Source organism: Xiphias gladius, chromosome 13 (genome assembly GCF_016859285.1).
Source record: "Xiphias gladius isolate SHS-SW01 ecotype Sanya breed wild chromosome 13, ASM1685928v1, whole genome shotgun sequence".
Classification (NCBI taxonomy): domain Eukaryota; kingdom Metazoa; phylum Chordata; class Actinopteri; order Istiophoriformes; family Xiphiidae; genus Xiphias; species Xiphias gladius.
In genome coordinates, this window is record NC_053412.1 from 3,037,663 (window position 1) to 3,053,989 (window position 16,327).

At 43.5% G+C, this 16,327-nt stretch overlaps 1 protein-coding gene across 4 annotated transcripts in view; it reads right to left on the minus strand.

Annotated features, from left to right (window-relative positions):
* LOC120798239 (collagen alpha-1(XVIII) chain-like) overlaps positions 1–16,327 on the minus strand; it is a 46,034-nt gene that overhangs the window by 10,856 nt on the left and 18,851 nt on the right. For 3 of the 4 annotated variants that reach the window (XM_040142388.1, XM_040142387.1, XM_040142386.1), the window contains exons 3-20: positions 11,345–11,886; positions 9,292–9,372; positions 9,153–9,212; positions 7,919–7,994; positions 7,350–7,409; positions 5,064–5,206; positions 4,943–4,960; positions 3,831–4,037; positions 3,698–3,724; positions 3,506–3,568; positions 3,332–3,415; positions 3,197–3,247; positions 2,966–3,106; positions 2,598–2,651; positions 2,233–2,277; positions 1,443–1,574; positions 321–386; positions 208–234 (exon numbers count right to left, since the gene is read on the minus strand). In XM_040142388.1, the coding sequence (XP_039998322.1) occupies positions 208–234; positions 321–386; positions 1,443–1,574; positions 2,233–2,277; positions 2,598–2,651; positions 2,966–3,106; positions 3,197–3,247; positions 3,332–3,415; positions 3,506–3,568; positions 3,698–3,724; positions 3,831–4,037; positions 4,943–4,960; positions 5,064–5,206; positions 7,350–7,409; positions 7,919–7,994; positions 9,153–9,212; positions 9,292–9,372; positions 11,345–11,886 (1,877 nt within the window). The remainder of the gene's footprint in view (positions 1–207; positions 235–320; positions 387–1,442; positions 1,575–2,232; positions 2,278–2,597; positions 2,652–2,965; positions 3,107–3,196; positions 3,248–3,331; positions 3,416–3,505; positions 3,569–3,697; positions 3,725–3,830; positions 4,038–4,942; positions 4,961–5,063; positions 5,207–7,349; positions 7,410–7,918; positions 7,995–9,152; positions 9,213–9,291; positions 9,373–11,344; positions 11,887–16,327) is intronic. The other variant, XM_040142389.1, reaches the window with a different exon arrangement.

Genomic DNA, 16,327 nt, shown 5'->3' on the forward strand with positions numbered 1-16,327 from the left:
TTAATACAACTTACATTGATGCTTGCTATGAATAAACACTAAGAAGTCAAGAAAATGGAAGTAGGCTTATTTCAGATGGACTTTCCCTTATTTCCATACTAACTACTGTAGTTCAAGGGCATGAACATAAAGAGATGGAGCGACTGCGAGACTCGCAGCTGCATTCAAACAAAACAAAAGCCATTCAGACTCTCTTGTAGTACTTACGGGTAGACCTGCAATACCAGCTGGGCCCTGGGAGACATGACAGAGGGCAACATTAGATATTGCATGTGCTGCGAGGAAAAGCACAGGAAGGAAATGTATGGGTAAATGGGTACCTGTGGTCCAGGTGGACCTCTGAGTCCAGGCAAGCCATTGAGCACCTCATATCCATCCTGGTCACTCTGTAAAGGAGAAGATTTGAAATGAAACAGATGATCCCGGGGGACTTATCAGCCCTGTGGGTTTTCCATACAAACGGCTGAAACTCCACGTGTAAAGTCTCCTCTTTGGGTTCAAACATTTTTCAGTAGTTCATTAACCAGATTCCAGGTTTTGTGTGTCTTCACCTAAGCATGGTGGACTTGTCATTTTAACCAGTTCAACCCGTGATCTAAAACTTTAAACACGGTAAATTATAACATTTATCTCCATAACAGTGCATGCAGCAATTTGCTTTTTTTCTACATCAGTACATAACATTTCCATTGTCGTGCTGGGTTACATTTGATAGGTTCGTGTAGACTAATTTTAAGTACGACCTGTTAAAGGTTCTGGACTTCTGGACTAGACTATGGGCTTACTGGATTGTTGATCAACTGGTTAGATATTGACGTCGGTCGACTGGTAAATATTCCCAGTTTGAAGTTTAAATCTGGCACCATAATATATTTTTCTTGTTGTCAACAAATCCTGAGAAAAGACCAAAGCAATTAATTAGTTGGTCAGCCCCAGTTAATCTTCAAAAAGTGGTCATAAATATATAGTTTTATTTATTTTTTTAAACAGTCAGTATTTGTTTTAAAACACTTACGTAGTTTTTTTTATCTAATGTCAACTAAACAGGAGCAAATTTGTTGGGAACTATACACATTTGGTGTATGTGATATATTTTGGGCTACTTCCTGTAGTTGCCTTTTCTTAATCCAGGGAGATGACCACAAGCTACGTTTTAAATAATTTTGTGTCCTTTTTTGGTGAAACCAAAGACCATGGTATCCAGCAAATGCATGTGTTGGGTACTCAAACCAGTTTCAGCAAAAATTTGTCTTCTTTTTAACCCTAAATTTTACATTTTGGTGTTACTTCTTTTTTTTTCTTAGAATTTCAATCCTGGAAGACGATCGGAAGCTACATTTTAAGGAGCCTCTGTATACAGTGTTTACCGTATTTGGTTTGCATTGCATCAAATATAATTGCACATACTTAATGATCCAGATTTTGAGGAAACCTCTACTCACACTGCCAATGCGGTAAGATGGCCCCGGTGGTCCGGGGGGTCCCGGAGGTCCAACTGGTCCCATCGGACCTGGAAGCCCCGCAAGGCCAGTCTGCCCTGGTTGACCCATCTGTCCTGGGTCACCCTGAGCCCCCTGAGGCGAGCGGGAAAAAGCGTGGACATTTTTGGTTAGTGAGAAATACCTTTGAAAGTACCTTTAGTGCAGCCACAGCTGAATTAAAAGTGAATGATGTCAAAAAAAAGGTGGCATGCGAGAGACACGTGCAGAGCTAGAAAACCAGAGGGTAAGCAGAGTTAAGTGATATCTTAATATTATTAGATACAGTAAAGTGTCATACTTGGAAAGGCGAAAGCAAGCATCGGAACATTTAATTAAACCACGGAGGAAAAGTCTTTGTCCTCAGGCCACTGTAAGGTTCGGAAAATATAGCCTTAAGGATGCGGGTTAAATGGTCAGAAAGTGGAGTCATTCACGGCGACGTTCGATCGGAAAAACATGTTGGGAAAAGTTGGGAAAATGAAACTGATATAAACTTGGGAAAAGGAAAGGAAATGACCAAAGCAGAGAGCTCCCCCCCCGGTACCTTTGACCCATTAAATACCGCAGGCGATGGAATAAAGTAAGAGAACAGGTCGGTGAAAAAGCTGGAGCCTTGTGTGTCTTGCTGGAGGAAGGCAACAAACAACGGAGGAGAGAATCTATCTGAATGCACCCGCCACTAATTTTTCCGTGATTCGTAACATTCATGTTTGAGTTTTAGGGATGAAAACGTGAAGAACTTTTGACTCACCTTTTCTCCAGCAGCTCCTGGGAGACCGAGATCGCTACAGTCACCCTGCAGCAAGAAAAAAGATTTTAAAAAATTAAAAAACACATGTGTCTTAGCCTTGTTAGCAGCGTAGCTCGGTTAAAAAAATAAACAACATCTGGATGGAGTGCCGCGAAATTTTGTACAGACGTTGATGGTTTTCCAGAGGATAAATCCCTGCTGGTTAAACTGCAGGTGTACGGTCACGTCAACCTTGAGAGAGGAAGCTATCCGCGTCTGACCATTTTTGCTTTTAGAAAAATCCTCCTCAAAATAATAACACAGCGTGTTTCATTTGTAATCTGTGTGAAGTACTCAGCAGTTGGCATCAGTCTGTGCATTCCCACCTTCTCTCCTCTGATTCCGGGTGGACCAGATGCACCAGGAGGACCAGGAGGGCCCTGAAAAAGCAGGCGCGACATGCACAAACGATCAGTATCTTTCGCTTATCGCAATCCTAAAAATAGTCATAAAGAATATCTAATTAATAATAATTTTAATATCTATTAATCTAATTGATCTTTACATCTGAGAGGCTGGAACAATCAAATTTTGTAACTTTTGCTTGAAAAACGGCATAAATGATAATCAAATTAATTTTTCTGTTGATCAACTGATTGATTGATCGACTATTTTTTTTCAATTCTACATCACAGAGCAAAAAAATATATCACACTACACTGAGTCACAGTCAAACAAACTAAAAAACACTCACTGGCAGACCAGGGACTCCATCCTGTCCAGGTGGTCCAGGAGGTCCAAAGGCTATGGGACCATTGGCTCCCATTGCCACCGAAGTACTAGGGATCCCAGGAGGGCCAGGAGGACCTGGGGGACCCGGAGGACCACGGGGACCCTGGATAATAAATCCCAAAATGATTATGTTGTGTAAAACTTCAACTTTTCGAGTTAAAACCCTGTTCATTTTTAATGACAATCAACATACCCGGATTTTGTCCAGGTCTGGGAATCCTGAGCCCTCCATGTCAACAAAGGTCTATTGAAACATAAATTAAAAAATACAGTGACAAATGTGTCTTCAAAAACTTAAATACGGAAGGAAAAGGAAGTGTGGACGTACTGGGCGATCATGAGTGCCAGGTCCAGGAGGTCCTGGTGGGCCTGGGGGTCCTCTTGGTCCAGGTTGACCCTCTCCACGCTCACCCTGCAAAAATTCAGAGGCCACACATTATCGCAACAAATAAAGCCTTGCGATGTAATGTAATACTACATCTTTGTCCACTCTGTACTACACCTTTTCGCCTTTGGCACCAGGTGTTCCTGGGTTTCCTGGGAGACCTTGTGACCCAGCAGGACCCTGGAAACGGGAGAAAAAGAACAAAATTACAATGGTCATTTTTCAAATTATCCAGAAAAGCACGACTCTATTTTTTTTTTTTTTTAATAGAAATATTTCAACTTATTCAGTAAAAACAAAGCGACTTACAGCTTTTCCATCCTCTCCTGGATCACCCTGAAAGACGAGCAACAGTCAGTGACGAACATGTGTCTTAAAAAAAAGAAAACAAAAGAAAACAAAAAAAAAACAACAGGATTTTTCCAAGACACTCTCGACTCACAGGTTCCCCATCAGCTCCTGGAGGTCCTGCGGCACCACTCAACCCTGGCGGTCCCTGAGGCCCGGGGGGTCCGGCCACCTGCTGCACAACAGAGCCATTCCCGAGTCGGACCACCTCGGCCGCAGGGCCGGGGGGACCAGGGGGCCCAGGAGGCCCCTGAGCCCCACGTTCTCCTTTATTGCCGGGGTATCCAAAGCCAGAACTGCCCTGGTGAGGCGGGAAAAAACACAGAAAGATCCGTTAGCCAGCGACGTTACAATGATACATATACCTGTAAACCTTTCTGATGTGTTACCAGTTCTTTTGGAAAACTAGTCATGGTTGAATTTTTAGATCCTATTCACTTCAGCCACGTCAATTTGTTATCCAAGCAACCAATGGAAAAATAGGAAAAATAACAGCATTATTTAGCATTGTAAATACTTTGGGACCTGGCGGCATTGTCTGGTTTCACACTACAAATGCCCGTTGAAGGATTTGGTCCACAATTAACATGTTGTATGCTCCTGTAGAATTTTACATTAGTAACTGTGCAGCAATGCAGCTTTACGTTCAGCTAAATTTCATATACATAAAGCTAGAGTCTTGAAAGTTGTGCCTACTTTTATAGCTATTATAAATTAGTTTAAATTACATATAAAATTCTTAAAACTAATGAAAAAAATGAAATCATAAAAACTATGTTTGTATTTTATTATTGCAACACTGCTAACAACAAGAGCCCCCTGAATTTTTTGTTTTATATACTATTTAAGTAACTTGTATTCTACTTTATCTTTTTTTTTTTTTGCATTGCTCCTATACTAAGATAAGACTAATATTGTTAAGATTAATAAAGTGACAAGTGTTTCACGTTCCCCCTTTTTTCTAATATGGATCATTTTTGGTGAAAAGAGTTTGAAAAAAAAAAAGAGGGTATTTTTAAATTTAAGTTTTAGAAAATTCTTAATATTAATATTAATAATTAATCAATTATTATTAATATTTGCTTTCATTTGTTGGAAACACGGACAGAAATAGCTGAATGTGAGCAACATTTTTTTCCCTTTGTTTATTAGGTCATAGAGGTCATGAGCATCATTGTAGTTCACAGGTTGAGACAGTAAACTTACCTTTGTACCTTTTTCACCCTGAAAAAACAAAAAACAAAAGACAAATTATTGTGTCAGTCGTAAGTCACTCATCTGTTTGCTGCAGGTCACGCAGCTGAATCCATCGAGCACCGTCATTTACCTTCTGTCCTCGTTCTCCCCCCTGAGAGGAGACACCGGAGCCAGAGCTGGACCCCGGGTCTCCCTTCGGCCCTGCGGGGCCTCTGTCCCCCTTCAAGCCTGTGTCTCCTCTGTCGCCCTTCTCACCTTTAGCACCACCGGGACCTGAGGGACGCGTCACACGACGTGAGTTAGCAAGTTGGGAAGAACGTGGCTTTAGAGCGCCCTGCTTCAAGCCGAGCCAAGCTCCAATGCACCGTGCGGAGGATAATAATCAGCTCCACTGGCACATGCATGCTGAGAGCAACGGCAAAAAACACACATAATGAGCGAACATTTTGTGGACTTTAAGCTAAAATATCTTATTTAAAAGTTTTGAAATGTCACAGAGAAAATGTGTTTATCGACATTTCAACGGTTATCATAAAAACTGGACTTTAATGCCAAAAACTGATCAAATTCATGTACTGGCCTGAAATATCATGGACCAATCAGGTGAGGCAACAAAAACTAAAACATTTAAATAGGGATTGCCACACCTGCTGCATTTAATGTTTCATATGTGCTTTTATATGTGTACTGTAAAATATGAAACAACTATTACTGCATGAATTTCACTCATATCTTATATTAATATTGGCTTGTTCCTCTCACTCTTAAACACATTTCTTACTCTGACTGTACATAAATCAGGTCACACTGATCCAGTGAGGATCAGTAAAATGACTGAAGTCATCAATTACCACCACCGTCACCGTGACACTTAAAACTTGAAACTGTAAAATGCGAAGCACCAAACAGAAACGACTACAATTAGAGGGGGCAAGAAAAAGAGAGCACCAAAAGCGAAAGTCGAACACGTCTGTGATGAAAGAAACCGAGAATGTTTAGGAATAGATGGTGTTTTCTCGTCAGATCCAAAGGGACCCTGGTTGTTCTGAAGGTTTTTCCCACCACCACCTAGTGGAGCTGATCGTTTCGGGGACCAGGGGCAGTGTAGCAATCTGTTCTGCAGAGGGCGATGCTGCGTAATTCTTAATGACCTCCGCCCGGGAGGTCGTGTCACGACCCGGTTCTGTTTGTGGGTTTATTTATTGTTATTATTAACCGATCTGCACCGAACTCGGCGGAGGCATGGGCCATGGGCCAGGGATGAACCCATGAATTTTTGGGGCAGGTCCAGATCCTGTACTTTGAATTAGATTTTTTCCCTCTGAAGTCTGGTGCATGTTCCTTGACACCGGCCTTGGCGGAGGTCTACATTTTACTCAGCGCATTTTCTAGTTCTCCCTTGTGACTGGATCCTCTCTCCAGGTGTCCTACAGATGCAACTTAGGTGGGCTTTGTCCATTAAAAAAAAAAAAAAAAACTACAATTGTACATCTGTATCTGCTTCGTCCTCTCAGTGATTTATTTTGTTTTGTTTTCATATTTCATATTTTTAATGTAGGAAGCCCCAAGTAAATAAGAAGAACAAATTAACTAAAAAACAAACTAAGAAACCAAATCATTTTGGGACAGACCCCCCCCCCCGCCATTTATATTAGATCCCTGTGTTTAGGCCCGAAGATGAATCCAAGATTGTAGCTGCATTAAGTGAAAGTGAGAATAATGATGGGCCAAGTTATTTTATTCATTCATTGTTCTGATTTGTAGTTTCTTCAAACACTTTTCATGTATGAGTAGATGTATATATAGTCTCTAGGTATATACTGTATGTATATGGTGAATGTAGTTTTTCATTTCCGACCCTGGAAGATAACATGACCCACCTCTGCTGTGATAATCTGATTAAACACACAGTGACGTGGAAATATGCAACATAGAAAACTGAAATAATGACGGTCTTAAAACTAGATTATGACACAGAGACATGACTCAAGACATGATCCCAAGATCAGGAAACAAAGCGGGACCCACCTTAAGGACATTATCGTGTCGGTGTCGTGTCTTAGCAATGCACATTCGCATGTTCCCAAACGAAGGGGCCACTTATCAAATTACCGCAGACCAAATGCCACACTGGAGCAAAGACATGACGGGTAGGCTGCCTTGAGACTTCTTGCAGGACAACTCATGTTGAATAATTTTGGATTGACCACAACAGATTGTAAAGGACCCCCACCGACATGCTCACAGCTCACAGCTCCGCAGCCCCACTCAACCCAATGAGAAATCAGCAGCGGGAGTCACCACGCTCATTCTATACTGGGATAGGATGGCCACGCGTTGATCAGGACATAATCCTGATCTTAATCTGCGTTTCTGGCAGGCGTTGTCAGGGTCCTTTTGCCCCCCAGCGACCCACCTCTCGGGCCTGGTAATCCAGGGCGGCTGCGGTCCACCGACGGCTGCTGGTACCTGACATCTAAAGTCGACACAAACACAACTTTTACCTGCTGCCCCAGCGGCTGCATGAGGTTGGCCTGCAGAGCGGGGGATGGGGAGCCTTGTCAATTTCTGTCGGAAAATTTTTTGGAGGAGGTAGGACTTTCAGATGTCTTAATCTACTGAAGGGGGCTCTTTAAAGAAGACTTTACAGCCAAAGGCCAGCTTTCCTTCCACCCTCAGTGCCCAAGTTGACAGTACATTAACCACAATTGCTCAACTTCTTTCACTGTCCACCTGAGGGAGCTAAAGAGTTTCCAGCTGAAACCCTGCAGCACAACTCCCCCCGCACTCTCAGGTCCAGACAAGCAGCCTTTAGCACTATTTTCTGGATAAAAACAAAGGGTTTCGACGTTTCTTTGGCAGCGGCCGCTGTGTGATTAGAAACTTACGTTACGCTTTTCCGCAGCGTGTTTACGCTGGTCAGCGTCTTGGCAGGCGCACGCAGTTGTAAGTGATTCCACCGTTGTTAAGGAAGACTTATTTTACCTGTTTCCTTGAGTCTGGTCCCCTGGGAGGACGTCAGCGGGGGTTCAGGTACTGGACGGAAGGGCGCAGGGGTGGTCTGGAAACAGCGTAGAACAGAGTGGAGTAGAAGTAGAACAGTTTAAAACATCTGCAGGCACCGTCTGCTCCATTTATCCAGTGGCAGAATCAGCTATAATGCCCCGTATCAAAAGCCTTTTTCTTTTAACTTAGTTTACAGTGATTGTTGTTGCTTGTCAACCAGGTGAACTCGAGCTGCAACTTGAACATAGATTTTGTAAGAATCCAACCAAGATGCAATTCAGACCGATTCCTTCAAGGACTAACAGCTCTTAAGGCACACGAGGCACCCGTCCAATGGTCTTGTCAAAAAACTACCGTAACCGGACAAGTAAATGAGCAGATAAAATATACAAATCCATTTTAATCCCACTTTTTGTTGCAGGTTTCATATATTTTCAGGACCAAAGGGAACCTTGCAACCCACTCAGAATGTGATTACAAATGTTTACTGTGTTTCCTGTGATCCACATAAATACTATACTGTATTATGTGTTTTTAATCTGTGAGAAAAGCCATGCAAACATTTGCTTTTTAGCTTTTTACCTGCGCGTCAGGGAACCACAGCGATTTAGTATCGGACTCAAAGGAGATAGATTATAGAAAGAACGTTCAAAATTGAAGCGGCAGAATCCAAACTATCGAGACGTTCAGTCCCCAGTATGGCTCAAACTCCAAAAAGTGCTGAACCTCGCAGTTTCCATCCTGAAAATACAACCACATTTCCTCCCACATGCCCGAATCTTTCAAACCCCTTCAGCTTATAGCGCAGTTCTTCTTTTAATTTTTCTAGGTCTCGAGCCCAAGCGGAGGCTGAAATTAGATATGTTCAAATTTTGGAGAGCTGCCTCCGGAGCCACCTCTCACAGGGTGAGTAGGATTCCTCGTGATGAGTAAACTGAGCTTCATGTGTAAAATCAGCGCGGTGCCCATTTAAAGAAGGAAATAAATCACCAAAACAATTCCGCTACTTTACACCTCCATTAAGAAACCGTGAGTCACAGCCACTTAGATCTACGCTGCTGTGAGCTGACTGCAAGACTCTAACCCACATTTTCACTCGTTTACTGTCATATTAAAGGGTCTGCAAGGGGTCATATATTGAGCAGATGTTAAATCTAAATTAAGAAAGTCCCAAAAAGCAGTCGGCCGTGTAAAAATGAAAGGACAAACTGACCCTCACAGTGTGTCCCGTCTGTCTACTCTCGCCTTCGCCGCTGCCAAAGTCACCAGACGCCTGAGAGACAGAGGGAAAAAGATGTTGCTCAAGAGCATTCAGACACTTTGGGCAAAAAAATTCAAACACAGACACTCACAGCGTCAGAGTCGTCCTCGTCGTCGCACAAACGCTCCGCTGCCTGAGGGTTCCCCACCACTGTCAGCTCTGCGATCTCCCCCTAAATACACACACACACACACACACACACACACACACACACACACACACACACACACACACACACACACACACACACACACACACACACACACACACACAAAATGCATTTTATTTCGCCGGATTTTCACTGGGAAGACTCATTATTTGCAATCAGGCCTGAATTTAGCTGCGTCTGAAACTTCCAAAGAGATGGAAAATATGAGAGAAATGACTCATGCCGAACAGAACATTGTGTCAGCTGCCTTTGTAACTCCGTCTTCGGATGATCTAAAACCATGTACAAGGGCCTTTGTTTCGACAGTTTCTAGTCCAGGTGGACTTTATGACGCTTGACAAGTGAATATTCTACAACAGGGACCAGTTTTAGCCTTTGAAAAACTATTTGTTTGGATGAATGCAGCTAAAAATGGGACAGAGTTTGGATTTTTAACTTTAAGCACAAATTATATCCATTTCTTCTCCAATCGTGGCCCTGTGACGGTCACATGCGGTCACCTGGGCCACACTGACTGGGTGCAAGGTAAAGGTCAGAGGTCAAAGGTGAGAGAGGTCAAGTAATACATTTACAAGAAAGAGGAGGGTTAAGTCTGCCCTTCCTGTTGCCAGTGACCCAGACACAAACCTGCCACGAGGTGCCGCAGGGAGATCTGACCCCACGAAAGGTCAGACTTCCACACACACACACACACACACACACACACACACTCACACACCTGCTCTTTTAACACACAGTGTATTATTCTGACTTTTCCAGGTCCCGTGGGTGACGTTTGGAGGAGGATTCATTGCTTCATTCATTTCTGTCAGAAATGTGATGAACAAACATCTCTTCAGCACTTGAGCATTTCCTCTGCTGCTACCCTGGGGTTTAAGGTTAGAAAACTGACTTCTCATCCATAGTTTAGTGTATATATAAAAAAAAAAGCATTTTTGTAAAATTGATCATTTTGTGCACAATGTTTGTCAAGTTACACAGCAGAAATGCACCTTTTCCCTACTATATTTAGTGCAAGATCAGCGCTTCATTGATGCAAGTGCCCCAGTGCTGTGTATCTGTTTATCAGTCAGCAAAAGAATATTCCCTAACAGCAGATGTATTCACAGCCATGTTTTATTTGAGATGTTTTCTTCTCTGCAAATTAAATACACCGTAAAGTTTAAACAATTTCAAAGGCTCCTCTTAAATCTCATACTAAGTATTTGGTTCAAGTGGTAATTGATCACTGGTTAATATAGTTAGACCGCCCAACTATACCGGCAGTTTTTTTAAAGTGTGACACTGCGGGAACCCCTCAGACAAAATCGGGTGTTTTTAGCCTACATTTGTTTACGTCTGGGCACAGTGGAACCATTAAAAGTCCCCAAATTAGCCATTAGCAGTTCTTGTCTGCAACTTTTCCGTGAAAGTACAGTCAGCTATCACTGGATTACTTTGATACTGAAGAAACCTTAAAAATGGGAAGATTTTCAGGCGAGTCCGGGAGTTGTAAGGAGCGTTTTTTTTCTATGATTTCTAAAGTGGATTTATGGCCCAGCCTTATGGACCTCTGAAAGACCCCCAAAACAATTATTTTAGGGAGTGGTTACATAAATATATGTTTTTTTTATTAGCAAGTGGGTATGTAGAAAAAATAATTTTCTTATTGCGGGTTCAGCCACAGTTGGTTGGTCATCATACCTTCTCTGGACAAAGATTTTACCTACAGCTGTTTTAGTGCAGGTTTTCTAGTCTTCATTACTTGTTTGAGCTGCAAATATTTCAATACAGTGACCATGTCTGAGGGCTTAAACTGCACCCGTGGTTAGTCCTCAACGTATCATTTAGTGGGGATTATTCACTGCCCTAGTTGATTGTTGTTGTATTTTAGGTTAAAATCCTTTCATCCAAGTGGCATAATCACAACAGTCTTTACATGGGAAAACCGTGCAACCCACATTTTGGTAATTTTTGGAAAAACTCCAAACGTTACCTGGAACTTGTCAGTGTCGGCTCCTCCTGCCTGCGCCACAAAGATCCCCGCCCCCGTGTCAAGCTCCATGAGGTCCGGAGAGCGTTCAAACTTCGCCACCTGGGGCTCAGAGTCGCAGCCCTGGTAGAAGGTCACCTGGTCCTCAAAGACGGCCAGCGAGAAGCGACTCCAGGTGTCCACCATGCTCGGCACCTCAAAGTTGGCCGCCTCATAGGAAGCCTCAGAGTCGGGCTCGGTGTAGAAGAACTGCACCCGCTGACGGCCGGACCGCACTGCACTGAGCTTGACACCAATGTACATGATCCTCTGCGGCCCGTCAGTGATGGAGAAGAGGACGGCGGCGGCGGGAGTGGAGGGCTTGATGTGGAAGAGGAGGGAGAAGTGGCGGTAGAAAGGGTTGGGGACGTGGGCCAGCGCCGGCTGGCCCGACACCGCTCCAGCGGTGAAGACATAGGCTGCCTCCCCACTTGGGCCGTACACCCTGGTGATCTCGCCTGGCGGAGGGTCACCGATCAGCTGGAGCAAGGAGACACCATTCTCCTCTGCAAGAAGAGAGAGACAGGAAATTACATACATACTTCTTATGGGATGCACTTTTGGAGGGACATCAGACAAACCCTGCCTTCAAGTACAGCTGTAAACACACAAATTAAGTGTGAATGAGTGAAAAATTGTGCTAAATATGACTGGGGAAGTCACCCAAGCTGTTGGGCTGTAACATTTAATTGGATTTTCTAGAACTCAATTTGTCACCACAGCAAAAGCAAGCCAAATCCAAATCAGCCACCAAAAACAAATTTTATTCTGGGACATATTTTGTTATTATTTCCTCCAAAAAGCACTAAGATGTCTGCATAAAAGGTTGTATTTATGAGTCAGACAAAGGAGGTGCGCTTGAAGGCAGCATGAGTTACAAAGAGAGAGTCAGTTTGAAGCACAGAAATGATCAGCAAATCACAAGTTCTTTGGAAAGGAAAACATAGATGCTGTTTATTTTTCAGTGTTGCAGAGCATAACATTTGGATGAAGAACTATCCAGAGAGCTTTGCCAGTCTATAGGAAAACACTCTACCTCTCCAGGAGGTGTTGTATGTCTTTAATTGTGGTTAAAGTAAGTAGTTTCTTTTTACTGAAGACAAAATACAGGGTAAGATGTGTTAATACTTGTTAAGAAGCAAGATTTTTGCGCTTGAGTTAGCTGCAAGTCAGGCATCTACGAGTCACAGACTCAAACAGCTGAACCATGACAAGTGGCTCTGTGACACCAAACCCACACTGACGATCCCGGTCAAACAGCAAACCACAGATTCAGTCAGTGGTCGCTGCACTGTGGGCTTTAAAGGCCTCACACTCACACTAAGGTGCTTGGTGGAGTGTCGAAACCCCCCCCCCCACCCACACCTTTCCGCATTGTACGAGGGGCTCACGTCTGGCAGGTGCAAACAAGAGCACCACGGATGCCAATGTATTCACAGTTCTTGCTTTCTACCGCGTCTTTGCATGGCGACTACAGCGAGCGTGGTTAATGTTAGGGAAAGATCACGGAGTAAACTCCATCCTCCTGCATGAACGTCAGACATGCTACACCCACAGAGTTTTATAAGATTTCAACATTTATGCTACAGTATGTGTGAGAGGAGTCGGTCGAATTAATGGAAAAACTGCTGATATTTCAGTTCCCATAGACTAAAATAGCCCAGAGGGAAAAGAGCAGAAGCCTCGAGAACCACGATTATGTTCTCATAAATCGCCACAATCACAAGGGAGAAAATGTTGTGGCCTGGCCGACACTTTGACACAGTGATCTCCTGAGGGTGGCCTGTCATCGCAGATTCATGAGGGGGAGCTGACCAACAAATACAATCTGTGCATTAAAGGGTCACCGAGGTCAGGGGGTTTCCCAAGTTTCTAAATGATGTGAAAGAATCGAGTGCTGCCTGTTAAGTGTTCAGTCAAAGAGGGGGAAGAGAGGGAAGCGATAACTCAAAGAAAGACCATCTCGATTGGGAGACACCTGCAAGATAAAAAAAAAATAACAACAACGACTTAATTCATAATGGTGGCTGCACTCTGAGCATCGCTACACACGTTAATTATTGTACGAGTCAAGTTCCAAACAGAAAATAGGACCAATTAGCTGCTGAACTCGACTGAAAAGGAGATTTCTATCAATCTGATCTCTGGTTCAACAAATTCTCCAGCTTGAACCTAACGCACTATGGCTGCTTTGCATTCCTCTGTGTGTTAAAAGTGATAAACTGTTATTTGTATTACAAATTAATTGTGTCTCTTTTTTTTTGCCCACAAATTATTGCTCCTTTGTTCTATAAAATTCCAGAAAATAAGGAAAAATGCCAAACGGAAGGTGATGTCCTCAAATTGACGGCTTTGTCCGACTACCGGTCCAAAATCCGAATATATTAAATTTACAAAGACACGTAAGCAGCTCTTACAAACGAGCAATAGATGTTGCTGAATTGATTACGCTCAGAGATTTTGCTTTTATGGTCTGATTTGAACCACACAAAGTGCATCACTGACTGCAGAGGAAATGTCAATAAAGATCACCGAGGCAGCAAATAGTCAAAACTGAGTAGTTGGCGTTTAGGTCTTAATCTAACAACTTACTTATTTTCAGGGGAATGTTTCACCAAATCTGAACTCAAGAGCCAGAAAACGCTCTCTGTGATTAAACAAAAATCATAACTGAATAATATTTCTCATCCCCATGTATGTTTTATGGTTTCAAATGACATGCAGCATCATGTTTTTGGCTTGTAGTTTGCCTGGGTTAATTACTAATTCCGCTTAAGGACTTTGGAGCTTGGTGCTCGCCTTCTACCAGCTGAGAGGGAAGTCACATTACGCCGAGCAGCAGCCTGGCACGGAAAGTTATTTACGACACAACCAGTTCATAACCAACTGCACATCTGCGATCGCCAACCCAGCTCCCTGCCAAGGCTGGCAGGCAGTAAATCCTAAACACATGTACGCACAAACACTCATTTACACACGGTCCCCGCTGCATGAATGGCGGGTGTTATGTTGCCTCGACCTGCACAGCTACAGCTAAGCCCGGATCCTGCGGGATTTCGTCCAGTTGGAGCTCCAGCGGGGCCTGCCGGGTGGTCAACTTCCCACCGAGGGCACCTGCAATTGGTTAATCTCAGGCTGACACAGCTGCCGCAGCTGTTGCGCAGGTCAGGTGGGTGAGATTCTGTACGTGGAATGAATTTTTTTTAAAAAATGATAAATGACAATAAGGAAACTTCCTCTTCATGCGAGTTTGTTTCTAATCTCTTTTTTTTTTCCCCCAAGCACAGTTTCTTGAACGTTATTTTCTCAAGCCAAGTTCTGGTTTGATTTCGTACACGTTGACATCTGGAAGCCGTTCGGTCCGACCACAGGTCTCCCACTAAACAGGCCATTCAGGCAGTAACAGTTAAGCCTCCCATGAACATAAACAACGTCCACCAACTATTCTTTCAAACCAGCAACACTGTGCTTAAAGGGACCATTACATAACAATTACACACACGCTTTTCTAATTTTTTAATCAGAGTGGCAATCTCAGTCTCAGGCTCTGAATTTAATTATGTGTTTCCTGTGAACCCACTTGCAAAGCAAGTACGGGACACATACCAGCGCGCATGGGGTCAGGGTATTACTCTTAGGGGTAGCGAGACTGTTAAGATGAGAGGAAGCGGAAGAACAACAAAAATAAAAAGAACTTTATGCTACACAAAATTATGTTGATTTTCCTTTTAGACTGTCCAATAATCATTTTTCGAACTCCTCGGGCGTCTATTGTATTACAGATCACTTTTTCGGTGGAACCGGTCACAACTGGTGGCAAGCGAGTAGACGCCCTGGTTCTAAACAGAGTACTCCATCGCTTTAGCATTACACGTCTGAAACATTGTCGGGCTCACGATGAACAGTTGAAAAAAGGGATCGAGATCGACGCAGCAGAACCAGATGATCATCGTCTCTCACTTCTTTCTCCCCTTTCATGGGGAACCAAGCTGAAAAGGAAGGCAGTTATGCAATCATCATCTCCACATGGCACAGCTACAACATTAAAATGCCTTTTAACACATGATCGCCTCGGAAATAATACAACTACATCAATATAATAGCAACGTTTGTTAGTTGTCGTTGTTCTTAAAACGTAGCTAGGTACATCAGAGTCATGAGGACACCTCTGTGTGTAAGTATGGTGACGGGCTCCTTGGTTATAACTGAATATATAACAGATTACAATTTTTTTAAGACAAAAACCAGGCTTTAAACTTTGTGGCAGCAGTGTTCGCGTTTCAACATGACAAGTCCCCTGTGCACAGAGCCAGGTCCATAAAGAAACGGTCTTCCCAGTTTGCTATGTAAGGACTTGCAGACCGTGGCCATTAATCTGGGGCTATAACTCTTCTGGCTCTAGATCCCAGCTGCAGGGATGTGCTCTCGTCCAGCCACAGGAGCATTAATGAGGCACGACGCTGAATCCGTCGCTGTTCCGGCTCATCCCAAAGGTGCTGGACGGGGCTGGGGTCAGAGCTGTGTGCTCTGAGTCCTCACCAAACTGGGAGAGCCACTGAACCATGTTGAAACAGGCACAGTATTGTCTAAAATATCGATGAATGCTGTGGCAAGGGGTAGCAGGGGTGTCCACACCGGAAGTCAGTAATCAGCTGTTTCTTTAACTCGGCTGTTCTCCAGAGGACAGATGGAAGCTGGCATGACACCCAAACGTGGGAACCATCATCGTTTTAACCCAGATGTATGCTTATGGCTTCTTGCCCTGCTTCTGTCTCCCATTTGACTCCCTTGACCCACTGTATGGAGGAACAACATACGGCAATGTTCCACGGCCCCGAAGTAAAAAACAAAAAAAAAGACCTCATGTATTCTGTTACAGAGGATTACTGAAGTGCCATGTCGGTATTTTCCAACATAAAAACCCTGGAGAAATCCACTGCCTGTTTT